This window comes from Hyaena hyaena, unplaced genomic scaffold (assembly GCF_003009895.1).
Source record: "Hyaena hyaena isolate Hyena2069 unplaced genomic scaffold, ASM300989v1 scaffold_904, whole genome shotgun sequence".
In the NCBI taxonomy this organism is placed as follows: domain Eukaryota; kingdom Metazoa; phylum Chordata; class Mammalia; order Carnivora; family Hyaenidae; genus Hyaena; species Hyaena hyaena.
In genome coordinates, this window is record NW_024081540.1 from 296,064 (window position 1) to 318,785 (window position 22,722).

The following is a 22,722-nucleotide window of genomic DNA, read 5'->3' on the forward strand; positions in this document are numbered from 1 at the left end:
TGTGATCTCTGCTGAGAAAAACAGCATAGATGGGTATATTTTATTTTAGTGTTCCCACCCCAGTTTGGTGATTGCCACCTGTCAGCACACTGAATCTTAAGAGTACATTGTGAAATGGGAAATGTGAAATGACACATTAGGTAGAAAAATATTTGAGATCGTTTTTTTACAAATATTTATTCACTATTATCAGAAACTCATTCAGTTATCCATAATTTAAGCAATCAAGTAATATTTATCTGAAGTTTGAGCAATCAAAAAGATCTAATAAGTAATTGTTTTAGAATTTTAATTGGGCATGTGTATATGTGTGCATATGTGCACATGTGTTTCTGATTTTATCCCCGTGTGATTTCTATGACTGTCATTTATTCATTTATTCCTTCAGTTATTCCAGTTATTCATTAAGGCATTACTATGTTTTTATGCTGTACTAGGCACTGAAAATACAGTCCTTCCTCTCATGGAACTTAGGATAAGGATGAAGGGAGACAAATGTTATGAAAAGAATGCAGAATGTAATAGGAAAATGCAATAAAACTCAGAAAGACCTCCTACAGCAAGTCATTTATATTATTATAAAGGATAAGTAAGAATCAGTCTACAAAAATGGGGTGAGATTGGATTTTAGGAAGCAATAATGTTTTTGAGGCATCTGAAACTTAGGAGAGCATATTGTGTTTAAGGAATTGCAAGTCCGTGTGACTCAAGTGAAGGGAAGGTAGGTGATATTGAGGCTGGAAACTTTCTGTCTGGAAACAGGACAGGTGTGTTAAAGATTGGGGTTCATGGATTGGTTTTAGCCAAGAAAGTGACAGAGAACTGCTTTAGTAAAACAGGCAGTGGTAGTAGAGAGATCTTCATGGATTCAAAATGTATTTGAGAGTAGAAAAGATCATTTCTGTCAATTGGGTATGTGTAATAAAAGGGATGGGGCACCTGGGTGGCTCAATCGGTTGAGCGTCTGACTTCAGCTCAGGTCATGATCAGGTCTGACTTCAGCTCAGGTTCATGGGTTCGAGCCCCACATCCAGCTCTGTGCTGACAGCTCAGAGCCTGGAGCCTGTCTTTGGATTCTGTGTCTCCCTCTTTGTCTGACCCTCTCCTGCTCACACTGTATTTCTCCCTGAAAAATAAATACAACATTAAAAATTAAAGGAAAAAAAGGGAGAGAGAGGAGTCAAATATCACTTTGGTTTTCCCTTGTTGGCAATAATTGAGACCAGAGGTACTGAAGAAAGAGTAGTATAAGCTAAGTAGAGAGTGTTGGTAGTAGTTATACATATGGGTTGTAAATTTGGAATAGATGTTTAGGCTGGAGATAGACTTGTTACCACATAGGAAGCAAATACAGTCCTGAGAATGGGGGAGATCACCATAGAGAGTCCTGGCGAGAAGGGCCCAGCTGGGATTCTGAAACACCAAGATCATTGCCTCGAATGTGTCATGTTTCCTAAATAAGTTTATGGGTTGATCTTCTGCATAAAAATATGAGTTCTCTGAGGGCTTTCCTTGCTTCTCTTATTGACTAAAAACTGTATGTTATTAAATAGGGCATTACAAATATTTGCTGAATAAAGAAGTTAATGAAAATTGAAATGTCAACCTGATGATACATAAAAACAATGACTACAATGTTGTTTTAGATACATACAGCCCTAAGCAGTCTTGGATACTTTCTTTAGATAGTACTGTACTTAAGAATTTATGCTGTAATATAGTTATTGAGATAAAGGACAAGAGAAACAAGATTCAAAGAAGCATCAGACATGGGTCTGTCCTCAGATAGCTTTATGCTCTAATATAGCCAACAGAAGATAAGGATAAAAAATGTAAATAAAATTACAAAGTTGTATATATTTAGTTCCAAAATATTCTTATAAGAGGGGTAGGAGGTGATAGCAGGATTTCAGAAAAGGAAATATCAAGCTAGTTTAAATGTGTTTAAACTTTGTGGAGTTGAGGGAAGAAAAAGTTTTGGGTTCTTCTATTAATTTTCCAAAACCCATGGATTCTACCTGAAAAACTCTCTTTAGTGATCAAAATAACCAATGACAAGGAAGTGGTAGTGAATCTAGAATATATCCGCCATTGCAGAGTAAACTCTGAGATTCCACAAGGTGGGACAGAGACTATAATGTAGTTAGGACAGAGTGCTATAGTTAGGACAGAGATTGTAATGTACTACTTATGAATTATCTTTCACCCATCCCCCAAGACCTCTTCAATAGCTGTTCAAGAGGGCTCATGAGGAAAACTGCTTATGTTAGCTGATCAGATAGTTAGAGCGACATTTGGTTCTCCTCAGATCTAGAAATTGTAGTTCATGTGTCCACTTGCCAGTGGTTGTGGACAACCATTTCCTTGATATAAAGAACTTAATTTCCATGTACACTGGCTGTGTACTGCATTGGTGATGCTGTATCCCGAGTTGCAGTTGCTGTATATGAACATTAACTGAAATAAACATGGCCCTAATTTTTATTGCATTTTTTCAAGTTTTAATTTTTAGCTCAACTGTCACATACAATTGGTGGTGATTTGTGCTGATGCCATTTTTTGGTAAAAACCTGAAGTTTACAGTCTATTGCTTTGAGATCTTACCATGGAGGAACACCATGAACAGGCTGCAGACATAGTTGTGATAGTCGTAAATGGTCAAAATTATGTGTTCTTAGAATTTTTCCATCTGTGAGGTTTGCGAGTTGTTCACTTAAAACATTCTTAAAGATAATGGATTCTTATTTATAAGATAAGAGCAACCAAAGATTTCTGTTTATGAGCAAAAAGAAATTCTCTCTACTTATCTTTGCTATAGCTAACAGTGTCTTTGGTGAAGAATTAAACACTCCATGGCTATTAGACTATTCTTTGAACTCTGAATTAATGTCTTAATAGTTTAAAAAATATATTTGTCCAAGAAATTTAATTACAACTATAAGCAGGGTATGTATGTTGCTAGATAGATGTGATTATTATATACATCTACATGATCTGAGATTTTAGTTTTGAAATGGGAGCTGTTTTGTTTCCATGTTCATTAAAAACTAAAAACTGTTTCTAAAAGAAAATTGTATGAGTTGATCAATGCTAAACAGAAGAAGAAATAATTATCAAAGAAACAATTAAGAAAGACACTGGAGAGGGGTGCCTGGGTGGCTTAGTCGGTTAAGCGTCCGACTTTCGCTTCGGTCATGATCTCGCGGTTCATGGGTTCGAGCCCCGCATCGGGCTCTGTGCTGACTGCCAGCTCAGAGCCTGGAGCCTATTTCAGAGTCTGTGTTTCCCTCTCTCTCTGACCCTCCCCTGCTCACGCTGTCTCTCTCTCTCTCCTAGAAATAAATAAAAATATTTAAAAAAAAAAAAGAAAGACACTGGAGAAAGAATGACCAGGGCTTTGAAAAGTGATAATTAAGACTAGTTAATATATATGTGGAAATATTCTGATGGAGCATGTGGTATTAGAATTAATAATATAAACATAATATAACGTATATATGTGTTGGCATGTGTTTGAAATCTCAGACAAACATAGTGAATCCAAATAAGCATGGAATCTTGAGCTAAAGTAATTGAGGTCTGTTAAAAACAACATGATTTGTTTATCACTAGTGCTACTAATCACTACAATTTGTTCCATCAACTTCCTTCTAACTTATGGATCACTGGCACCTGTTCTAAATAATTTGTAAAGAATTTGCATGCTCCTATACAAGAAATGTTATGAATAGCAATGATTCCATTTCCTCATTGTTAAAATTGGTTGTTAATTTTTTCTTGTAAGTTGATTATTTCTAATTATGATAATACAGCAGCTGTGGACAATGCCCTTTCTTTCACATTCTGTGATATGAAAGTGACTGTAACTTGTTGAAACTCACTTCTAGTATTGTGTTACTATTATTGCTCCTGGGGAGGCTTATTAGCCTGTCACAGTAGCTGTAAGAAAAATCCATCATTTCTTTTGGAATACGATGAGTCTTTGTCACCCACAATACAATTCATGTTAAAAATAGAATGACTGGTTATGATATGATCATGATTAGCCAGAGATGAGCTATTGTCCAAGTAACAGAACTAATCCAGCAGGCCAAAGATGACCTACACAGAACCATCAGTTTGCTGATTGCCATTTCTCTTTGAGTTTGATGAAATATTCATGCCTTTGCTCTCCTCTCTGCAAGCACTATTGATTTCTTGTATAAACGCTGCTATATTTAGTCTAGACAAATGGAATGTGGATTGCTGCTGAATAAATTGGATGAAAGACTGGGATCTTGCTTGCCGCTTTCTCTCAGTCTTGGGCAATTATTTATAATCAAGAGCAGTTTTTGTAAGTTGAGGGTGATTTTTCACAATTTAGTGATTAGTCTCTGAACAAAGGCAAGCAGTTAGACACAATCATTTCTGTTGGGATAGCAGGTTAAGAAGTCAAATTACCCTTTGAGTTTGACAATAGCTGTTTTGGAGAGTTCTGGGGCTTTTTTCCTTTATCTTTTTTGTGGGGAGGGTTTTTTGTTTTGTTTTGTTTTTTTTAGAGATTCAGTGTTCAAAATTTATGGACAATAAGAATGCCGACAAGAAGAGACACCAGGGTCTTTTGAAATTCTACATTTTGTCTTTATGGCGTTAAATTCTGACCTTCATTTATTACGATTTCCATGTAAACACTGGGGGCTGTAGTTTGGCCTTTTTAGTGCAAAAATGAAATACGTCATAAACAGGCATTGCTTTTAGTTGGAATTATGCCAACTCTATATATTAATGCTCAAAATCTCATGTTACTCCAGTCTTGATTGAAAGTTCTACAGCAGACACTGCAACGATGAGATCGTAGAGTCCACCATCCTCATTTAATCCCCAACTCGTCACAATTACTATCTTCCCTTTCATAAATGTCAGTATTTTAGAAGACATTGCCCACCAAACTATGGTTTATTAATAAACTGTTTTACCATTTTCTTTAAAGTGACATGTAGCACCATCAACACAAGCTTCTGATCAATACACTGAAAAATGACCAGTATTAGCAACCCAAGATTGATACCAGCCCCCTTCCACCCTACCCACAGGTGCACACCACAAGCCTTGTACACACATGCAATTCAAGTGATAAGTAAGGACATTCATGTTTAATTTAGTATTTGCATCCTTAACTTCTACAAACAAGAATCCTGTTAGCTTTTCTCAACTGACTGAAAATAGCTCTTAAATCCACACAGAATATTAACTTTGTAGTTCCCAACATGGAATCGACAGATCTAAGTTACTTATAATAGTAGTCAGAGCATTAAGTGCAATTTGGAAAAATATAGAAAAATAAGAAAGGAAAAATTATTCCTATTTCCACCCCTAAGACAACTATCTTCTGTACCTCACCTGTCTTTGGTACAAGAATTCAGAGACTAATACAGTTAAAAACCCACTAGAATATATGCTCTGAGAGGGCTGGAATTTTTGTCTTTTTTGCTTTTCTGCTGAGTCCAACATCTAGCATCAAACCTTGAAATTTAAGGTTCTCAATAAATGTATATTGACTTAAATTATATTTATTTAAAGAGCTATCATAGGGTATTTGTCACTTTTATTACTGTTTCTTCACTTAAAGTTGTAATAGCATTTTTCATGTTCCCCTGATTTAATGATTGTGTATTTTTCCACCATATGGATGTGACATATTTTACTTAGACGTTTTCTTGTAGTTGGTGATTTCAATCAAAATCAAAATAATAATACTCCAGGAAATGGTATGACATTGAATTGTTTCTTCCTGTTACTATTGTTTCCTTAAGATATATTCTTACAGTTGGCAAACATGAATCAAATGGCAGAATACTTAATACCTCTTCCTACATATCACCAAATTACTTTTTAGAAGTTTTAAGCCATTGCAATACGTAATTATCTACTTGTTCATATGCTTACACCACACAATAGACCGTTATATACACACACAGGCAAATACATGAATCATATACATGATATTTAATATTTAGAAAATGATTACTTACTTACACTTGAAATTTGTATTTCTTTACTGGTAAACTTAAATTTTAAAAAATTGTTTATTTATATTCCTTTGTTTTCTTTTTTCTTTTTCCATTTTTCTAGAAGCTTTAATGTTTTTATTTTCTAGTACTAAATGATAATCACATACATTTTTACCTGCATATTGGCTCTTAATATTTTTGTCTTGTTAGTCACACGGTATCATTTAGTGTCATATGCAGGAAATTTCTATTTTTATATAATTTTAAAAACCCAGATTACTTATTTAGAAATGTGCTATATGTTGTAAGTCCTTGCAGTAGATTATTCCATTTGATCCTTTTAATAGATCCATGTTGTTACTGCCTATCAACCTTGTCGTTGAGCTGTTGTGCTTATGCCTTCCATCCTACAAGTTATCTAATAGAAGTAGAAATATATATATGTATATATATACCCACATACACATATATATATATGAATTTTATATGCAATTTATAATTTAGATATTTAAATTTTAAATATCCTGTAATTATTCTCATTAAATCTTCTTCCTCTAGTGGTTTGATTTGTTTTAGACTTCCTCACCATTTTTCTGCCTCGCTCATTTTAGGAATAAGGTAACTGGAATATTATCATTTTAAAAGCAGTACATAGAAATCTGGCTACCCTCACTCCTTGATGTTTGGACCTGGAACCGTTGTTGTGGTTGGTTAGTTAATCTACTCCTCATTTTCATGATTTAGCATGCAGATTTGTATTTTTCTTTGTTAGGTCCCATAACCCTGCAGATACATTGATAAAGGCTTTAATTCTTAAGGAATTCCTTAATTCTGTCTATCTATCTATCTATCTATCTATCTATCTATCTATCTATCTATCTATTTATTTGAGGGAGAAAGAGCACAAGTAGGGGAAAGAGGGAGAGATCGAATCTTAAGCAAGCTCTGTGCCTAGTATGTGCATGAAGCAGGGCTTGATCTCATGACCATGAGATCATGACCTGAACTGAAATCAAGAGTAGAACACTAAAGTGACTGAGCCACCCAGGCACCCAAGGAATTCCTTAATTCTTAAGGCATATATCTTAGAATATATCTTCTAATTCTAATTGCAAACAAAAATGTTTGCAAGTGTGGAAATTGAGTTGTAATAGTTCTGTGTTATAACTGGGCATCTTCTCCTCAATAGAGTTGCATTTTTTGTCTTAAGTTGACCTGACTTGTGTAATTGGTCAAATAGAATAAGTTTCATAAGTTTCATGAATGACTTTGATACAGTAAATGATTGGACTCATATAAATTCATGGATTTGGTGTTGTGTTGTTTTGTTTTGTTTTGGATTCATCTCCTTGAAAAGAGAAATTTAGAAGATTCATGAAGGGGTATTGCTGGGTGAAAATGAGCATAGAGTCCATTTTATCAAAACTGATATACGAAAGACTTTTTATCGTCATAGAAAATGACTACATTAGTTGACATAAAATTTGTTGTAGGGTATAATGTCTTTTATTTTTTGTTTCCAAACCAATGTGCTAATTGCTTATTCTCTGTTGTGTCCCCCACCTCCACTCCCACCCCCCTTTTTTTTTTCTCTGTTTCTCTAGTGGATGTGAAGTCAGAGGTTCCTGTGGGCCTGGAGCCCATCTCACCTTTAGACCTGAGGACAGACCTCAGGATGATGATGCCTGTGGTGGATCCTGTTGTCCGTGAAAAGCAACTGCAGCAAGAATTACTCCTCATCCAGCAACAGCAGCAAATCCAGAAGCAACTCCTGATTGCAGAGTTTCAGAAACAGCATGAGAACTTGACGCGACAGCACCAGGCTCAGCTTCAGGAGCACATCAAGGTAGCAAATGTTTCCTTGCCTCTGACCTTCCACTCCAGAAGCCTGCAGCATGACATGAGCATAAGAAGGAGCACTGGGGTCGGCAGAGGGGGAATGTTTCACTGTGATTAAGACATGGAGGTATGGTCTGGAGGAAATTGTGATTTTACTGGTGAAAACCTTGAGTAAGTAGTCAGAATGCTGATGAAAAACCTGTGTTGCTTCTTGGAGGGGCCTTCACTACTCATCAGTGGTAGGAAATAGTGACTTCTCACCTTCTGTTTAGATTCTCTGTTACATGATTTTGTTAATTTGCCCCATTTATCTATTCTCCACCAAGAAGAATCATGAGTAACCCTGGGACGATCCATTATCCATTATGTGTGTGTGTGGTCTGTGTGTGTATATGTTCACACACACACACAACACACACACATATACTTTTTTTTTTTTTTTTTTTTTGAGAAAGAGCACATGAGCGAGTGGGTAAGAGGGGCAAAAGGAGAGAGAGAATCTCAGGCAGGCTCCATGCTCAGCACAGAAGGGCTCAATCCCATGACCCTAGGATCATGACCTGAGCCAAAATCAAGAGTTGGATGCTCAACCGACTGAACCATTCAGGTGCCCCTCCATTTTATATATTTAAAGAATCTGCATAAACTATTCATCAGAAAAGATAAATTTGTCACTTTATGTGAAGAGAGAGACTTGTTTTGTTCTCTTGTCTATAAGTGGATGTTCATTTTTTAAAACTTTTTATTTAAATTCTCGTTAGTTAACATACAGTGTAATATTAGTTTCAGGTATACAGCATAGTGATTTAACACTTCCATACAATACCTGATGCTCATCAAAAGTGCACTCCCTAATCCCCATCAGCTATTTCCCCCATCCCCCCACCAACTTCCCTGTAAGTAGATGTTCTGAGTATTTCCTAATTTTCCCTATGAAGAAGACATAATATATACATTCAAAATAATAACATAAAGAGCTCAATAGAATTATATTTGAAGAAACTGGGGCAATATTTTCAATATTTTTATATAAGTTCAATAGATTACAGATAAGAATTTATTAAAAAGAATTTGGGGAATAGTTGACAGTTTGAGACCCAAGTTGTTTACATAATTCTGGGAGAAATATGTCTATGTCCCAGAATTTTTTATAATGGATTGTTTGGTTGTCAAGTAATTTTAGATGGATCTATATATCTATTTCTTTTTGTATTTTTGAGACAACTTTAACTTTATTGGTGAAATGTTTCAAATTCTTGACAAAGACATTTAAAACGGGCTATTTTGGACTGATTACGTATATGTTTAGTTTGAATTTATTATATTAATATAAATATTAGTAGCAAATATTTATAATAAAATTCCATTTTTACATCTACATCCTTCAAAATGATTTAAACACATGTTAATTTACTAATACAATAAATGACACATTCTATCATATTTATAATATACAATAGATTCTTGATCTATTACTTGCCTATCTGATACAAGCACATTTATGTCAGATTAATAAAGATAATTAATCTATGTTAATATAGAATTTTAACACATTAATATTAGTATCTGAAAAGGTAAAAATGCTACATTCTTCCATATGTTCTTTGTTTTTTAACACATTTCCTTAGCCTGGAAGTCCTATTGTATTTTATATTCCAAAAAAGCCTTTGACGCCTGCTATAAAATGTCATATTTTTTCTTCTTTTACTAGTGAACTTTACTAAAAGAACTCTAGGGGCGCCTGGGTGGCTCAGTTGGTTAAGCGTCCAACTTCTGCTCAGATTATGATCTCATGGTTCATGAGTTCAAGCTCTGCATCAGTCTCTTTGCTGATAGCTCAGAGCCTGGAGCCTGCTTCAGATTCCCCCTTCTGTTTCCCCCTCTCTGCCCCTACCCTGTGTGTGTGTGCTCGCTCTCTCTCTCTCTCTCTCCCAAAGATAAACGTTAAACTTTTTTTTAAAGAACACTTGCAATTTATTGATCTATAAGCTACCCTAAAATAAGAATGAGGATTTTGTTTTGGATCTCATGTGGAACCAGTAGCTCATGGCTGTATTGTGTAGAATAAGAAAGCTTTATTTAGTTTATAGGATTATTTTTGAATGACTTTAAAACATTATTATTTGACCCTTGAAAAACATTTGGCCTTCTCCATTCATTCTTGCCATGTTAGGATAACAATGATTAATGAATAAAATTTATATTCTTCACCATACTTTTTGTGAAGGATTTTTCTAAACTATTATTTATTAAGTAATCTCTACCCCAAATGTGGGGCTTGAACTCACAACCCCGAGATCAAGAGTTGCATACTCTACTAGCTGAGCCAGCCAGGTGCCCTTCACCATGCTTCTTAAGGTAACTATACAGTTCATTTTACTGTGGTACCTGACTCATATTGCACCGAATACAGGCAATAATGATAAGCTGCTGCTTTAAATACTTCTTTTCATTTGTATTTGATGCCTTTTGTAGTTGTAAAGAGCAATATAAAAGTTTTTGAAGTAATGTATTTTTTCATTTTACTCACAAGTCAATAGTAGCAAGTAGGTAATTGATTGTTACTTTAGCTCAAGCAAAGTAATACAGTTGGTTTACTGACATCTGGAAAGTAGAAGAAAAAAGGAGGCTCTTGACAGAAAAAAGATTGTTAGATAGCCAAAAAGAAAATTTAGCTTTCAAAATGATTTTCTAAAGTAATAAATTGTTTTCTCAGAAACTAAAGACCTAATTTAAATTTCCTTTTAACTTTAGGAAGCTTTTTACTTTTTTATTTTAATTTACTCAACCTTTTTTACGGGAAAGGATAAGCATTGATGCTTTTAACTGTCATTTGGATATTATGTTTATGAGGAACACACAGTACATGAACCTTATATTAGCATTTTGAATCTTTGGCTTTTATCATCAACATCTTTTGAGCTAGATGTTGTTATCTAATTTTCCCAGTCAGTAAACTGAGGCAGAGAGAAATACTATAACTTACCCAGGACCACACAGCCAGTAAATAGTTGGTCTATGATTTGTAGCCTTGCCTGATCTGCCACCAAAACTACCACATCATGCTCCCTGTGTCCCATATCAGAACATCTGAAACTGGGCAATTGACTTTTATTTATTTCTCTTTTTTTTTTTCAATATCATTCTTGCAATCTTAAATAATGAATAGTAGCTTTGGAAATTAAATTGTGTGATTTTTTACATTTCTAAAATAGATTACTTTTCGATTTCACTGGGGCTCTGGTTGAAGCAATGTATCAATTTGACCAACCCCAATAGCTGTAAAGAGTTAATATTTAAGGGTGCCTCGGTGGTTAAGTCGGTTAAGTGACTGACTTCAGCTTAGATGATGATTTCGCACTTCATGAGTTCCAGCCCCGCATCGGGCTTTGTGCTGGCAGCTAAGAGCCTGGATCCTCTTCGGGATTCTGGTTCTCCTTCTCTCTCTGCCCCTCCCCCCTGCTCTCAAAAATAAACAAACATTTAAAATGTTTTAAAAAGAATTAATATTTAAAGCATAGTTTAAGTGAAGTTATAAATTTTTCCTTTAAAATGGAGTATGTAAAACATCCAATAAAGCATGGTATCTCAAAGCCAAAATGGCAAATATTTTAATATAAAGAATAACCAGAAATGCTTGTAACCATATCCTTTTGGGATAGGTGAAGCTATTATGGTCGGCATACAAAGTCGGCTTCTTTTTGCTTCAGAGTAACTCTCATGCCATTCCACAAAGCATTTTGTTTTTGTCCTCTTTTCAACATAAATTTCAAATTCTTAGGTATCTATCTAATATAACAGCAAATTACACTAACTTCATTAGGACTGAGATCTAAATATAGTAATAATCATTACAATTAGTGTGGCTCAAACTTACAGAGTAAATTTCATGTGCATTCTGAACATGATGTGTGAGAGAGATCATTTTTCCTGCATATGAGGAGTAAAGGCTTTAATTAGTTTAATGGGGTGTCTAGATCTCATATCTGAGAGTATCAGAGCCTGGATAGAACTCACAGTCTTTGATATTCGTCAGTGAGCACATAGATCTCTATTTCTTTGTCTGAGAGAAAACTGCTATCTCCACATGGTTATTAAGAATCCTTCATATTGATGTTATTCATTGTTTGTTTGGAAGTGAATTCAAGTGATTCAAACAACCAGACAGTAGCTGAGTGGAAGTGACTTCATTTTGACCAGTCTCTTCTAATCTGAAGGTTTTTGCCTGCTGGATGAATAAACTTTTGCTGCTTTGGAAAGCAAAGCCTATTATGGATGTATAGATTACATTAATCTGAGACCCTTCTCTGTAAGGTTTAGAAATTTTTAACATCCATGCTGTTTTTGGTAGACTTCTCCCAAATTAACTCATTTCTCACCATTCCTTGGATTTGATTATTGTCATACCATTTCTCAGGATAAGAAATGAAGATTTCACTTGTTTATTTATAATGTGAGAAACGTGGTAAAACAGACTTCTGGGCCATTCCTGCCTTTTGCGTTTCATATGTTTCAGTTGTACAAAGGAAAGCTACTCAGAGAACTAAAGATTAGAGTAAATTTGGTAACGATATTTGGTGGGACGGAGCAGGAACTGAAACTACCTAAAAACTTGCTCACTGATGACATGAAGACCATCTGTGGCATTAGGTGTTTGTTGTTAGATTTCAATAATCTACCAAAAAAGTGAGTAAAAATGTAAACTAAAGAGAAACAAATTCCAGAAGCTCCTAACAGTGTGATTTTGGTCAGTGATGACTATGAAACCTAAGGAAATTGCACACTCTCATGTCTTTCTCTTCTCGCAAGTTGCAACAGGAACTTCTAGCCATAAAACAGCAACAAGAACTCCTAGAAAAGGAGCAGAAACTGGAGCAGCAGAGGCAAGAACAGGAAGTAGAGAGGCATCGCAGAGAACAACAGCTTCCTCCTCTCAGAGGCAAAGAGAGAGGACGAGAAAGTAAGAGGCACCAGGGTAAAAGATGAATCTCTTCCCTCATGTTTAGCTGATCGTCATTCAGAAAAAAAGCCTGATAAAGAGTGGATTTAAACTTGTCAAAACTGTTTGCATTTAATTCAAAGAATAAATTATGGACTCAAATGTAAATCTTTGACATTCACATATTATCTCTTTGCCTTCAGTCTGCAGAGGGTCTCAGGAAGTAAACAGAGCATTGTTTGGCAAAGATGCTATTTCTGTTGTTTTTGAAGCTTAAAAACAAGGTTATAGTCAAGCGATCTAGCTATGCCATATTGTTTTATAATAAACTTACTTTCACATTTCCTCACTATGCCTTCCTCCTGCTCAAGTTATAATTAATTGTTTTCTGCAAGTCAAGACTTGCCTCCATTTAGTTTTTGAGTGCCCAGACTTTGGGAAGATTTAAGGCAGAACATTTGTTTAAAAAAACTATCCACAAGAGGGAGACAGATCCAAATAATTCCCCTATCTGTGGTCAGTTCAAAATCAGGATGTAGCAAGGTTTAAAATCAGATGACTAGAACTGGAACAGTCAGCAATAATTATTTGTTTAATGCTCAAAAGAGGTTTTTAAAATGTTAGTTTTTTCAAAGTAGCAATTCAGGAGAGGTCATTATATTGAGTACTCTTTTATATTGTCCCCTAAGATTCTTGATTTTTAAAAGGCAGTGTTTTATTCCTCATTTTTTTAAGTTTATGAAAAAATTAGTGTTAATTCCGGAACTCCCCTTTCTGCAGAAGCAATTAAAGAAATCATCAAAGGTCCTTTGAAAATTGGCACTTTGAGCAGTAGTTACAAAACATTACTATGCTGTTTCCAAAGGCCTGTTTTTAGACTCTGGTTTCTTCATTTAATAGGAGAACTTCATATGCAGTGACCAAGTGTTGTTACTTCCTAGTTTTTGCTGAATACTCCAGAGGCATGAAAGGACAAAGCCCCAAGTCAACATCTGTTTCTGTATGTGTATGTTTCAGGGGCAGTGGCAAGTACAGAAGTAAAGCAGAAGCTTCAAGAATTCCTGTTGAGTAAATCAGCAACAAAAGACACTCCAACTAATGGAAAAAATCATTCCGTGAGCCGCCATCCCAAGCTCTGGTACACGTATGTTCAGTGTTTGGCCTTTTTCATTCCCATGGGTCAAGAGCATAGGTTCTGTGTTCAGCCAGCCTGGGCACAAAACTGAGGTCTGCCAGTTCTCAGCTATGTGGCCGTGGACAAGCTCCTTGAATTCTCCTCCTTCTTGTAAAAAGACTATAATAATAATACCTGCCCTCTAGGGTTGCTGGAAAGGTCCTGTGAAGTAATGTGGTAAAGTATGCCACAGAGAGCAGTGCTTAATGAATGTTACCAAGTATCATCTTGAGGGCAAGGAAGTAGATCTGTTTTTTGGTGAATGAATAACAGAAATGTGGGGTGGGGCATAGAAATTAGTTCCTAGTTTGCATTTTTCTATTCTCAGATGGTGCATCTGATATCTTTACAATAATTTCTGAGGATTTGGCAGGTTGAAACTTTATTTTACTTGGCTCGATACGAGGTGGAGATCTGAGCTATTTTTAAAAGACCAGAAGCTTTTCAACTAAAAAAAAAAAAAGAAAAAAGGAAGACAAGGGAGGGAAAGGAAAGAACAAGAATGAAGGGAACTAAGTAAAGCTAAGTCTTCAATGACTAGTTTATGCCTGTCCATCTGACTTCATTTTTTGCTGCACTGTAAAATAAGTACACTGGCTTCTGATACACAAGCTTACAACATAATGTATTATGCTATTACAGATTTATGCATCCTTGTTTCCCCAAGGCCAGGGAAAAGCCTCTATGAAATACACAGTTCTCCCTTCAGTAAAATATGAAGAATGTGGTGCTTTTTAAATCAGGACAAACAGTGATAGGTAAAGCATATTTGGATAATAGACTAATGGATAATAGTGTCATTGCTTTCATTTTATATGTTTGTTGATTGACTAGCGGATTTTATATTTGCATTTTTTGTGATCCCTCACATCATCGAGGATAAGGGAATGAATACTTGATTACTCTATACTGAGACTGAAAGCATCCCAGGAGTCCTATTGAAAGTGTTATTACCCTTCTGATTCTATTTTATAAGTATCTGCCCTTCTCAAAAAAAAAAAAAAAAAAAAAAGGCAACTGAGGCTGATTGCAAAGTGCTGTATGAATACTTTTTAATGGTTTACATAATTTCCATCAGACATGCCAGTTGACTTGAAAAGCCAGTCCCTGAAGAAAATTTTCATATGTTCAGATAACAGCGCAAAGTATTTAGAAATAAATACCATTTTATTACTTAAAATTACATACATAATTTATAACTAATTCATATTCCTTCTAAATTAAAGCTCATTTTAAGGAGACATAATACATTTTTTAAGTGGGAAACAACTATATACAAACAACATGTCAGCTGAAAATTCTTTAGCTGTCCCCTTGGGTATATGAAACATGACTGTCAAGTATTACTTAGCAGTCCTTTTTTGTACTGAATTGAACTTCATTAGGGTCCAACTCCAGACACCATAAGTCATTAATTTATAGAATCAGAATTTAATGCTTTTGCTCATTATATGGCTTGATGGAGTGCCCTTAAACCAGTTAACTTTTTAAAAAAATTTTTAATGTTTTATTTATTTTTGAGAGAGAGAGAGAGAGAGAACACGAGCAGGGGAGGATCAGAGAGAGGAGACACGGAATCCAAAACAGGCTCCAGGCTCTGAGCTAGCTGTCAGCACAGAGCCCGACGCGGGGCTCGAACCCATGAACGATGAGATCATGACCTGAGCCGAAGTCGGATGCTTACCCGACTGAGCCACCCAGGAGCCTCTAAACCAGTTAACTCTTGAGAATGTGTGATTTAAATAGGTAATACTGGTAGAATAATCATCGTGTGGGTGATACCGTGCCCTGTTCATTGGTTTCTTCATATATGATAATCATGGATGTTTATATCCACTGGATAGACAATGTTCTATGTAAATTCTTCTCCAGTATACAGCTGCATCTCTTTCACTATACTTATGCAGGGAAGAGAAAGCATTTTAAAAATTCAGTTTCATATTGAAGAAATACAAGATTGCCAGTCTTTACCTTGGAAGTGCTACAGAAATAGGAGGTCTGAGGCTGTTGACACTGCACTATCTCTATAGTATAAAAGTCACTCTCATGTACTTTAATGTATTACCTAGCAATTTTCAAAAATGAATCTTTCTATATGTTTACTTTTACTTTGGTTATTCTACCCTGTTGACTAAAAAGGATTTGGCTGGTGACATTCTTACTGGTTTGGCTCTTACAAAAACATGCACAGTAATCTCAGATTATCAAAACTCAGGCTCTTGGTAAATTCTCTCTTAGTGAAGCAAACTTCTTTATAAGTATGTGATCACACACACAGTGGTCATTCTTGGGAATCCTACAGCATTCTATACCGTTCTGCTAAAGTGAACTTGGTTACATGAGGCTGTGGCTTGTACACACTAAAAAGAAAGAACATAAACACAGCTGAGACACGTGTACAGCATGTGCAACTGATTATTGCTGACCAACATGCAGTAAAAACTCCAGAGCAAATGGTGAACCCTCTTTTTCTTTTGTAGGGCTGCCCACCACACATCACTGGATCAAAGCTCTCCACCCCTGAGTGGAACATCTCCATCTTACAAATACACATTACCAGGAGCACAAGATGCAAAGGATGATTTCCCCCTTCGAAAAACTGGTAAGTTGGTTTAACAAGACTCCACTTACTCTTCATAACATGCCTGTAGTTTCATTTTGCCATGCCTCTAGAGGAAAGTCAAAGGATTTGAATCATAGCTATTATGCCCTCTCCACCCCTGCCTTTAGCATGAACAAATATGTGCACATGTGTATACACACACACACACACACCATTGTCAACATTGGTTGATGTATCGCATAATCGAAATGCCTGGAAGTACAAATTATTATCATACTAGCAACAAAGAGTAGAATTAAGGAAAATAGAAATTTCATTTCTTAGAAAATATATAAATCTTCTCCACTAATGAGGAACTCTGTAATTTCCTCCATTTATCTAAATTTTTCTTGAGCCTCAACCATTTATTACAAAACTGGGAAGAATAAACTTTCTTTTCCTCACACATTTTAAAATCCATAAATTTTAATTGTTTAAGTGGTAAAAACATGTAAGGCCAAGGCTACCTTTTGAGTAAGTGACTTGCCTAATGTCTCATAGATTATAAGAGAACTTGGAGGGATGGTTTGTACCTAATACTCTCATATAATTACATAAAAATTTGCTTAGGGGAACTTGGACAATGAAACTTCTATTTGGAGTTTAGTAAACTGCCTTCTGGCTCTAAGGCTTGTATTTGTTTTCTTGTCTTCTCTATTTTTAGCCCTCTGATATGTGCTTATTTAATGTGCTACATGCTCTTACCCCTGTAATAAATATATTTAAACTTTAGCTAGAGATAAGCATAAATAGCATTTATGTATATTCTATTCTAAACCTAATGTTTTCAAATAATAGTTTTTTAGAGAAAATTGTAAGTGTAAAAATTTTTTTATCCAGAATTAGCCTGAAAAGGTATTCAGAGAAGATAATTTTGTCTGTTGTATTTTGCTCACGTCTACTTAAGAAGTATAGATGTATGTAATTTGTATATTAAATCTACAGAGTGGAAATGATTTCAAATAATTATATTCATTTTCCTAAGCAATCTTGAATAATTAAAATGGATATGGATTGTAAAAACCACGCTAAAGCTATATCGTGTCATAATTTACCTATGCATAATGAAAATTTAGAAATAAAATCCATCATGAGTAAGAATTTATTACCTACCATCTTATGTACCAGGTACTGGGGGTAGGACGGTAAAGTATTGCAAAGCAATCCATGCCTTTTAATTTTAATAGCTCACAGAGTTTTGCATTTCTACTATATGACAATAGGTAGAGTAAAATGCTTCAAGAAGTAAAATGCCTCAAGGAGACTATGCAAAGGGAAGAATGAGTTTTATGTATTACATCAGAATTTCACCTTATTATGTACAAATCAGATTGCCTTTCATGTAAATAAACTTCTCTGGGATGAAAGGAAGAAAGCAAAGAGTGAGCCTCCATGTATTTCTAAAACATAGAGTATAGTTTATGAAAATTGATCCATAAAGGACATGAGTTTTAGAATGTGCAGACTTTGATCTGTTGTCTTGACATTTAGTTGCACCAGTGGTATGTGTAGGAACTATTGACAGAGATTATGTGAATATTGCCCCAGGTCTCAGGGCAGTGACTGGCATTCAAGAGCCCAAGGAGTCACTAAAAGGAAAGAAAACATAAGTCCCCTTATAGCAGGAGGTTACTGATGAGTGATATAGTTACATTCATGGAGAAAGACTTCTACCCTGCTGTGCCCACAGCCTTTGAATATATTCTTACCACTGGGAGACTGAAAACTGACTGCAGAACTGACACTGACTTTGAAAAGAAGTGGCATTTGGAGCCAGTAAAGCATCCAGAAAGAAAATCTGATCTTTTTCAATACTTCAGAACAAGTACTAAAAACCCACACTTTGTGTCCCAGTTTCCATGAGAACAGTTTAGTATTTTTTCTCTGTGAGGAATGACTAGCAAGCTGTTAATTTATTCTTGTAAAAATTCTCAGTCCACAACAGAATTCAAAGAGAAATCCTGCTCAGTATGTATGTGACAACATTTAATTCAAATGTGTGCTAATCAGGAAAAACATTTTCTGTGTCTATGTGATATATAATAATGGTGAAAAGATACAGCCCTTGTCTTTGCTAGTGTTATGTTTTTTGTATTTGCCTGGTATTTTAAGTTTACTTCCTTTGTATTGAAAATCTGACATTTATGAAGCATTTGGCCTTTGATTTGTAAAACCAAGCTTTTTTAAGCATTGTACCAATGAAGTTCTTGAACAGCCGTCACACTTTTATGTCTGTATAGGAGTTTCAAAATGTCCCTTAATTCAGTTCCCATCATCTAAGAGAAGTATAATATCATTAAATACAGTTGTTTTCTATGTATTATCTAAAGTATTTAAGGTATATAAAGTATTCCACTTACAAATAAGCAGAACAGAACTTTCTTCTAACTTTTATCAATATGATCCGTTTGGTATATTTCCAATCCACTCTGTGAAAGTTTAGGCATATATTTACACTAAAAGATCATTGAAATATAGTCAAGCAGTAATTTTTACTTTAGCATTTGTTGTATGTTTATGACTTAATAGTTATTACAAAAAAGTAAACAAAATATTACTGTAGTTATAATTAAATGTATGTAATACTGGGGAAACTAAGATAATTTTCACATAAACCTACTTCATATTAAATGAGATCTAGAGTAGTGGTATTGATCATATAGTGTAAATTCCAGGATAGCTATAATAGAGTCAAGCTTTTCTACTGGGACCTGATTATCACCCTCTGTGGTCTACTAGAATTTCACTGAACTCAATCTTGGATTTAAAAGAAGTTGTTAAATAAGTAGGTTCTCTCTTTCAATCTGCATATAATACTATATACATTACCTTCCATTTCTTTTTAACCTGCATCAGGACTGAATTGCCAATATGCACTAGTGAGATCTAAGGGGGTAAAGCTGGAGCCAGAATAACAAAAGTTTTAATGATCTTAAAATGATTAAAGTGGCCCCAGGGGTGTCCCTGAAGCAGTGAGCAGAATTTGGAACCTCTCTTGACCTCCTAGGACCCAGACCGACAGTGATAACCTAGGAACTGTCACCCATAGAAGTTTCATTTGTCTGCAGAAATCTGACCTTTGTCATGCAAAGTGGACCTTTACTTCCTTCCCCTTAGGAGAATTCTAGTTGCTCTTAGACTTTGGGCATTTAGGAAACATCAGAATAATACAAATAGGTATTTCTAATCAGGCCCATTTCTAATTCATTTTTCTTGTAAATACAGGAATTGAGAGTCTTTTGATTGGTTCACAACAATGAATACTAAAGGATTTCATAATTAGATGTGAAGTTAAGAATGAAGTAATTGTTTTCAATTTTTATATTTATTGCCCACACTTAAAATAGCACTTCCTTTTAGAATTACCTTCTGTGCTTCTTTTTATTCCACAAGAGAAGGATTTGTTGATACTGAAATTTCTAATATTTTATTGAATTTTATGTTTTGGCTGCAAATTATATTATAGTGTAGTAGGTGACTTCCCCCCCTCCCCCCCAATATAGTACCTTTCTAGACTGATAATAAACTATAAAATAGAGAAAGGAAGCTTCTGGGACCCGGCACTTTTGAAATAGTACATATTTCTCACAAAGATACTGCATATGTGGTGACTTTGAACTGACCTTCAAAACCATTTGAATTGGATTCTACTTCCAGTGAGTGTGTACATATGTTTCATAAAATATTATGGTAAAAAATTCTAGAAGCTTTATGCTCCATTATATTATTGGGGTCTTACCTAGTGAACTTTGCCTTTCTTTGAATGTTACAGTCATTCCATTTATTTAATACTTTTGAGCAAAGTGAACTGGCTGGCTAGATTAACCTCTTAAAGTATGCAGGCCATATAAAGCTTGGCATGGGCTAATAGGGCTGTTCCAGCCCCACTGAAATATTCATTTTAATGGTCAGCAACACTAGAATAAGACTAAAAAATGGAAGGGGTCCAAACACAAGTTAAGGTTTTGGAAGGCCAGTGTCATTTTCCACACTGAGTAAATTGGAAAGAAGACAGAAATGAGATATATAGCTTTATAAATCTCTCTCAGAATAGCAGTTACAAGTTATGTTGTGGTACCTTGGTGACCTATTTGAGTTATTATAATCCAGAATTAATACAAGGAGGTTTTTTTAATCTTACATTTTAAAATCAGTTTCCCCCCATTCTGTCTTTCTAATTCTGTGTTTTTCTCATGATACAAACGCACAGGCTTGTGTGCGCAAATGGACACGTACATACATTTCTGCACAGATAGCACTAAAATAGTGCTTATGCCTCTAAAAATATCACTCAGAAAATTATTCCAGGTCAACAAAAACTGGATTATTTATACATATCTTTAGTACTCTTTGTTCATTTCATTGTTGCAGTCAATCTCGCTTAAAATTGTTAGGATATTTCTTTTGTGATAAAGTTACACCAGTTTTCCCAGAATCAAAAAGCAATGTGGCACAGTAACAACAGGCTCTGAATTCACCTACTCACTTGAAATGTGGATCCTCAATCTTAGGAAGTTTACTTAACCTCTTTATCCTATGGCTCGGTCATCTGTAAAATGCAAATAATTATTGCTTTGGTTCATATAGTTATTTTGGAAATTACATTAAGTATTGAATGTAATGAGCTTAGGATCCTACCTAAGATTTTAAGGAGTGCTTGGTTAATTTTAGGTTTCTAGTTGAGAAGAAATTTAGTTTCATGTATTTTTATCAAGTTAAAACTAAACCTCTTATTGTTAAGGAAGACTTTTTAAGGTCTGACATTCTGCCACATTTATTGATAAAACAAGTAACTGGAGAGAAAGGGACAAACATTCTTTTTAAGCTGTGTGCAGCTTGCAGTACTACTGTCAACATTGGAATAAAGGGTCTGTTAGTTTTGTATTTGCCTAGCATTTCAGAGCCAAATATGGTATCCAAAAATAGCAGCAGACTTGTTTCTGTCACCCACCATAGGAGGAACACTAATTGATGCTTTGTGTTCACTGGGGCCAAACTGAGTTTTAGTTTCCCCCTTGACTTTTATTTTTTAATTTTTTTAAATGTTTATTTTTGAGAGGGACAGGATGCAAGCAAGGGAGGAGCAGAGAGAGAGGGAGATACAGAATCTGAGGCAGGCTTTGAGCTGTCAACACGGAGCCTGATGCGGGGCTTGAACTCACGAACCGTGACATCATGACCTAAGCTAAAGTTGGACGCTTAACGGATGGAGCTACCCAAGCACCCCTGACTTCTATTTTTAAATTATTAGACTTTAAGTTTTAGAACAGTTTTAGATTTACAGAAAAACTGAGCAGATAGTACAGAGAGTTTCCATATCATTTATTCCTCTCCCCCACCAATATCTGTTCTTACTTACATCTTCCATTAGTGTGGTACATTTGGTATAATTAATGAACCACTAGGTACGTTATTATTAGTGTAGTCCAAAATTTACATTAAGACTTACTCTTAAGTGTTGTAAAGTTCTCTAGATTTTGACACATGCGTAAGGTCATGTTCATGGATCCATCATTACAATATAATGCTGAATAGTTTAACTGCCCTAAAAATCCTCTTTGCTCCATGGATTCATCCCTCCCTGTGACCAACCCCTGGTCACCACTGGTATTTTTACTGTCTCTATAGCCTTGCCTTCTGCTGTATGTCATATAGTTGGAATCACATAGTATAATGGATGTAGCCTTCCAGATTAGCTGGCTTCTTTCTCTTGGTGATATGCATTTAAGATTCCTTCATGTCTTTTTGTGTCTTGAAAGCTTATTTCTTTTAATTGCTAAATAATATTGTACTGCATAAAGGAACCACAGTTTGTTCATCCATTTATCTATTGAAAGACATCCTGGTTCCTTCTAATATTTTAGCATTATGAATAAATCTACTGTAAACATTCTCATGTAGGTTTTATGTGGATAAGTTTTGAACTCAGTTATGTAAACACATTGGAGTGTGATAGCTATGTTTAGTTTTGTAAAAAAATTTTCCAAACTGTCTTCCAAAGTGACTGTACCATTTTGCATAACCACCAGCAGTGGCTCAGAGTCCTTGTTGTTCCACGAACTCACCACCACTTGGTATTTTCAGTTTCAGTTTTCTGGATTTTAAACATTCTAATAGGTATATAATGGCTTCCTGTTTTGGTTTTAATTTGTAATTTTGCAGTATTATCTGTGTCTTT

The 22,722-nt window shown here is 35.2% G+C and overlaps 1 protein-coding gene across 3 annotated transcripts in view; it reads left to right on the forward strand.

Annotated features, from left to right (window-relative positions):
- The window catches only part of HDAC9 (histone deacetylase 9), a 718,836-nt gene that overhangs the window by 282,371 nt on the left and 413,743 nt on the right, over positions 1–22,722 (forward strand). For all 3 annotated transcript variants that reach the window (XM_039220715.1, XM_039220713.1, XM_039220714.1), the window contains exons 3-6: positions 7,595–7,836; positions 12,639–12,789; positions 13,786–13,912; positions 16,423–16,544. In XM_039220715.1, coding sequence (XP_039076646.1) covers positions 7,595–7,836; positions 12,639–12,789; positions 13,786–13,912; positions 16,423–16,544 — 642 coding nt within the window. The remainder of the gene's footprint in view (positions 1–7,594; positions 7,837–12,638; positions 12,790–13,785; positions 13,913–16,422; positions 16,545–22,722) is intronic.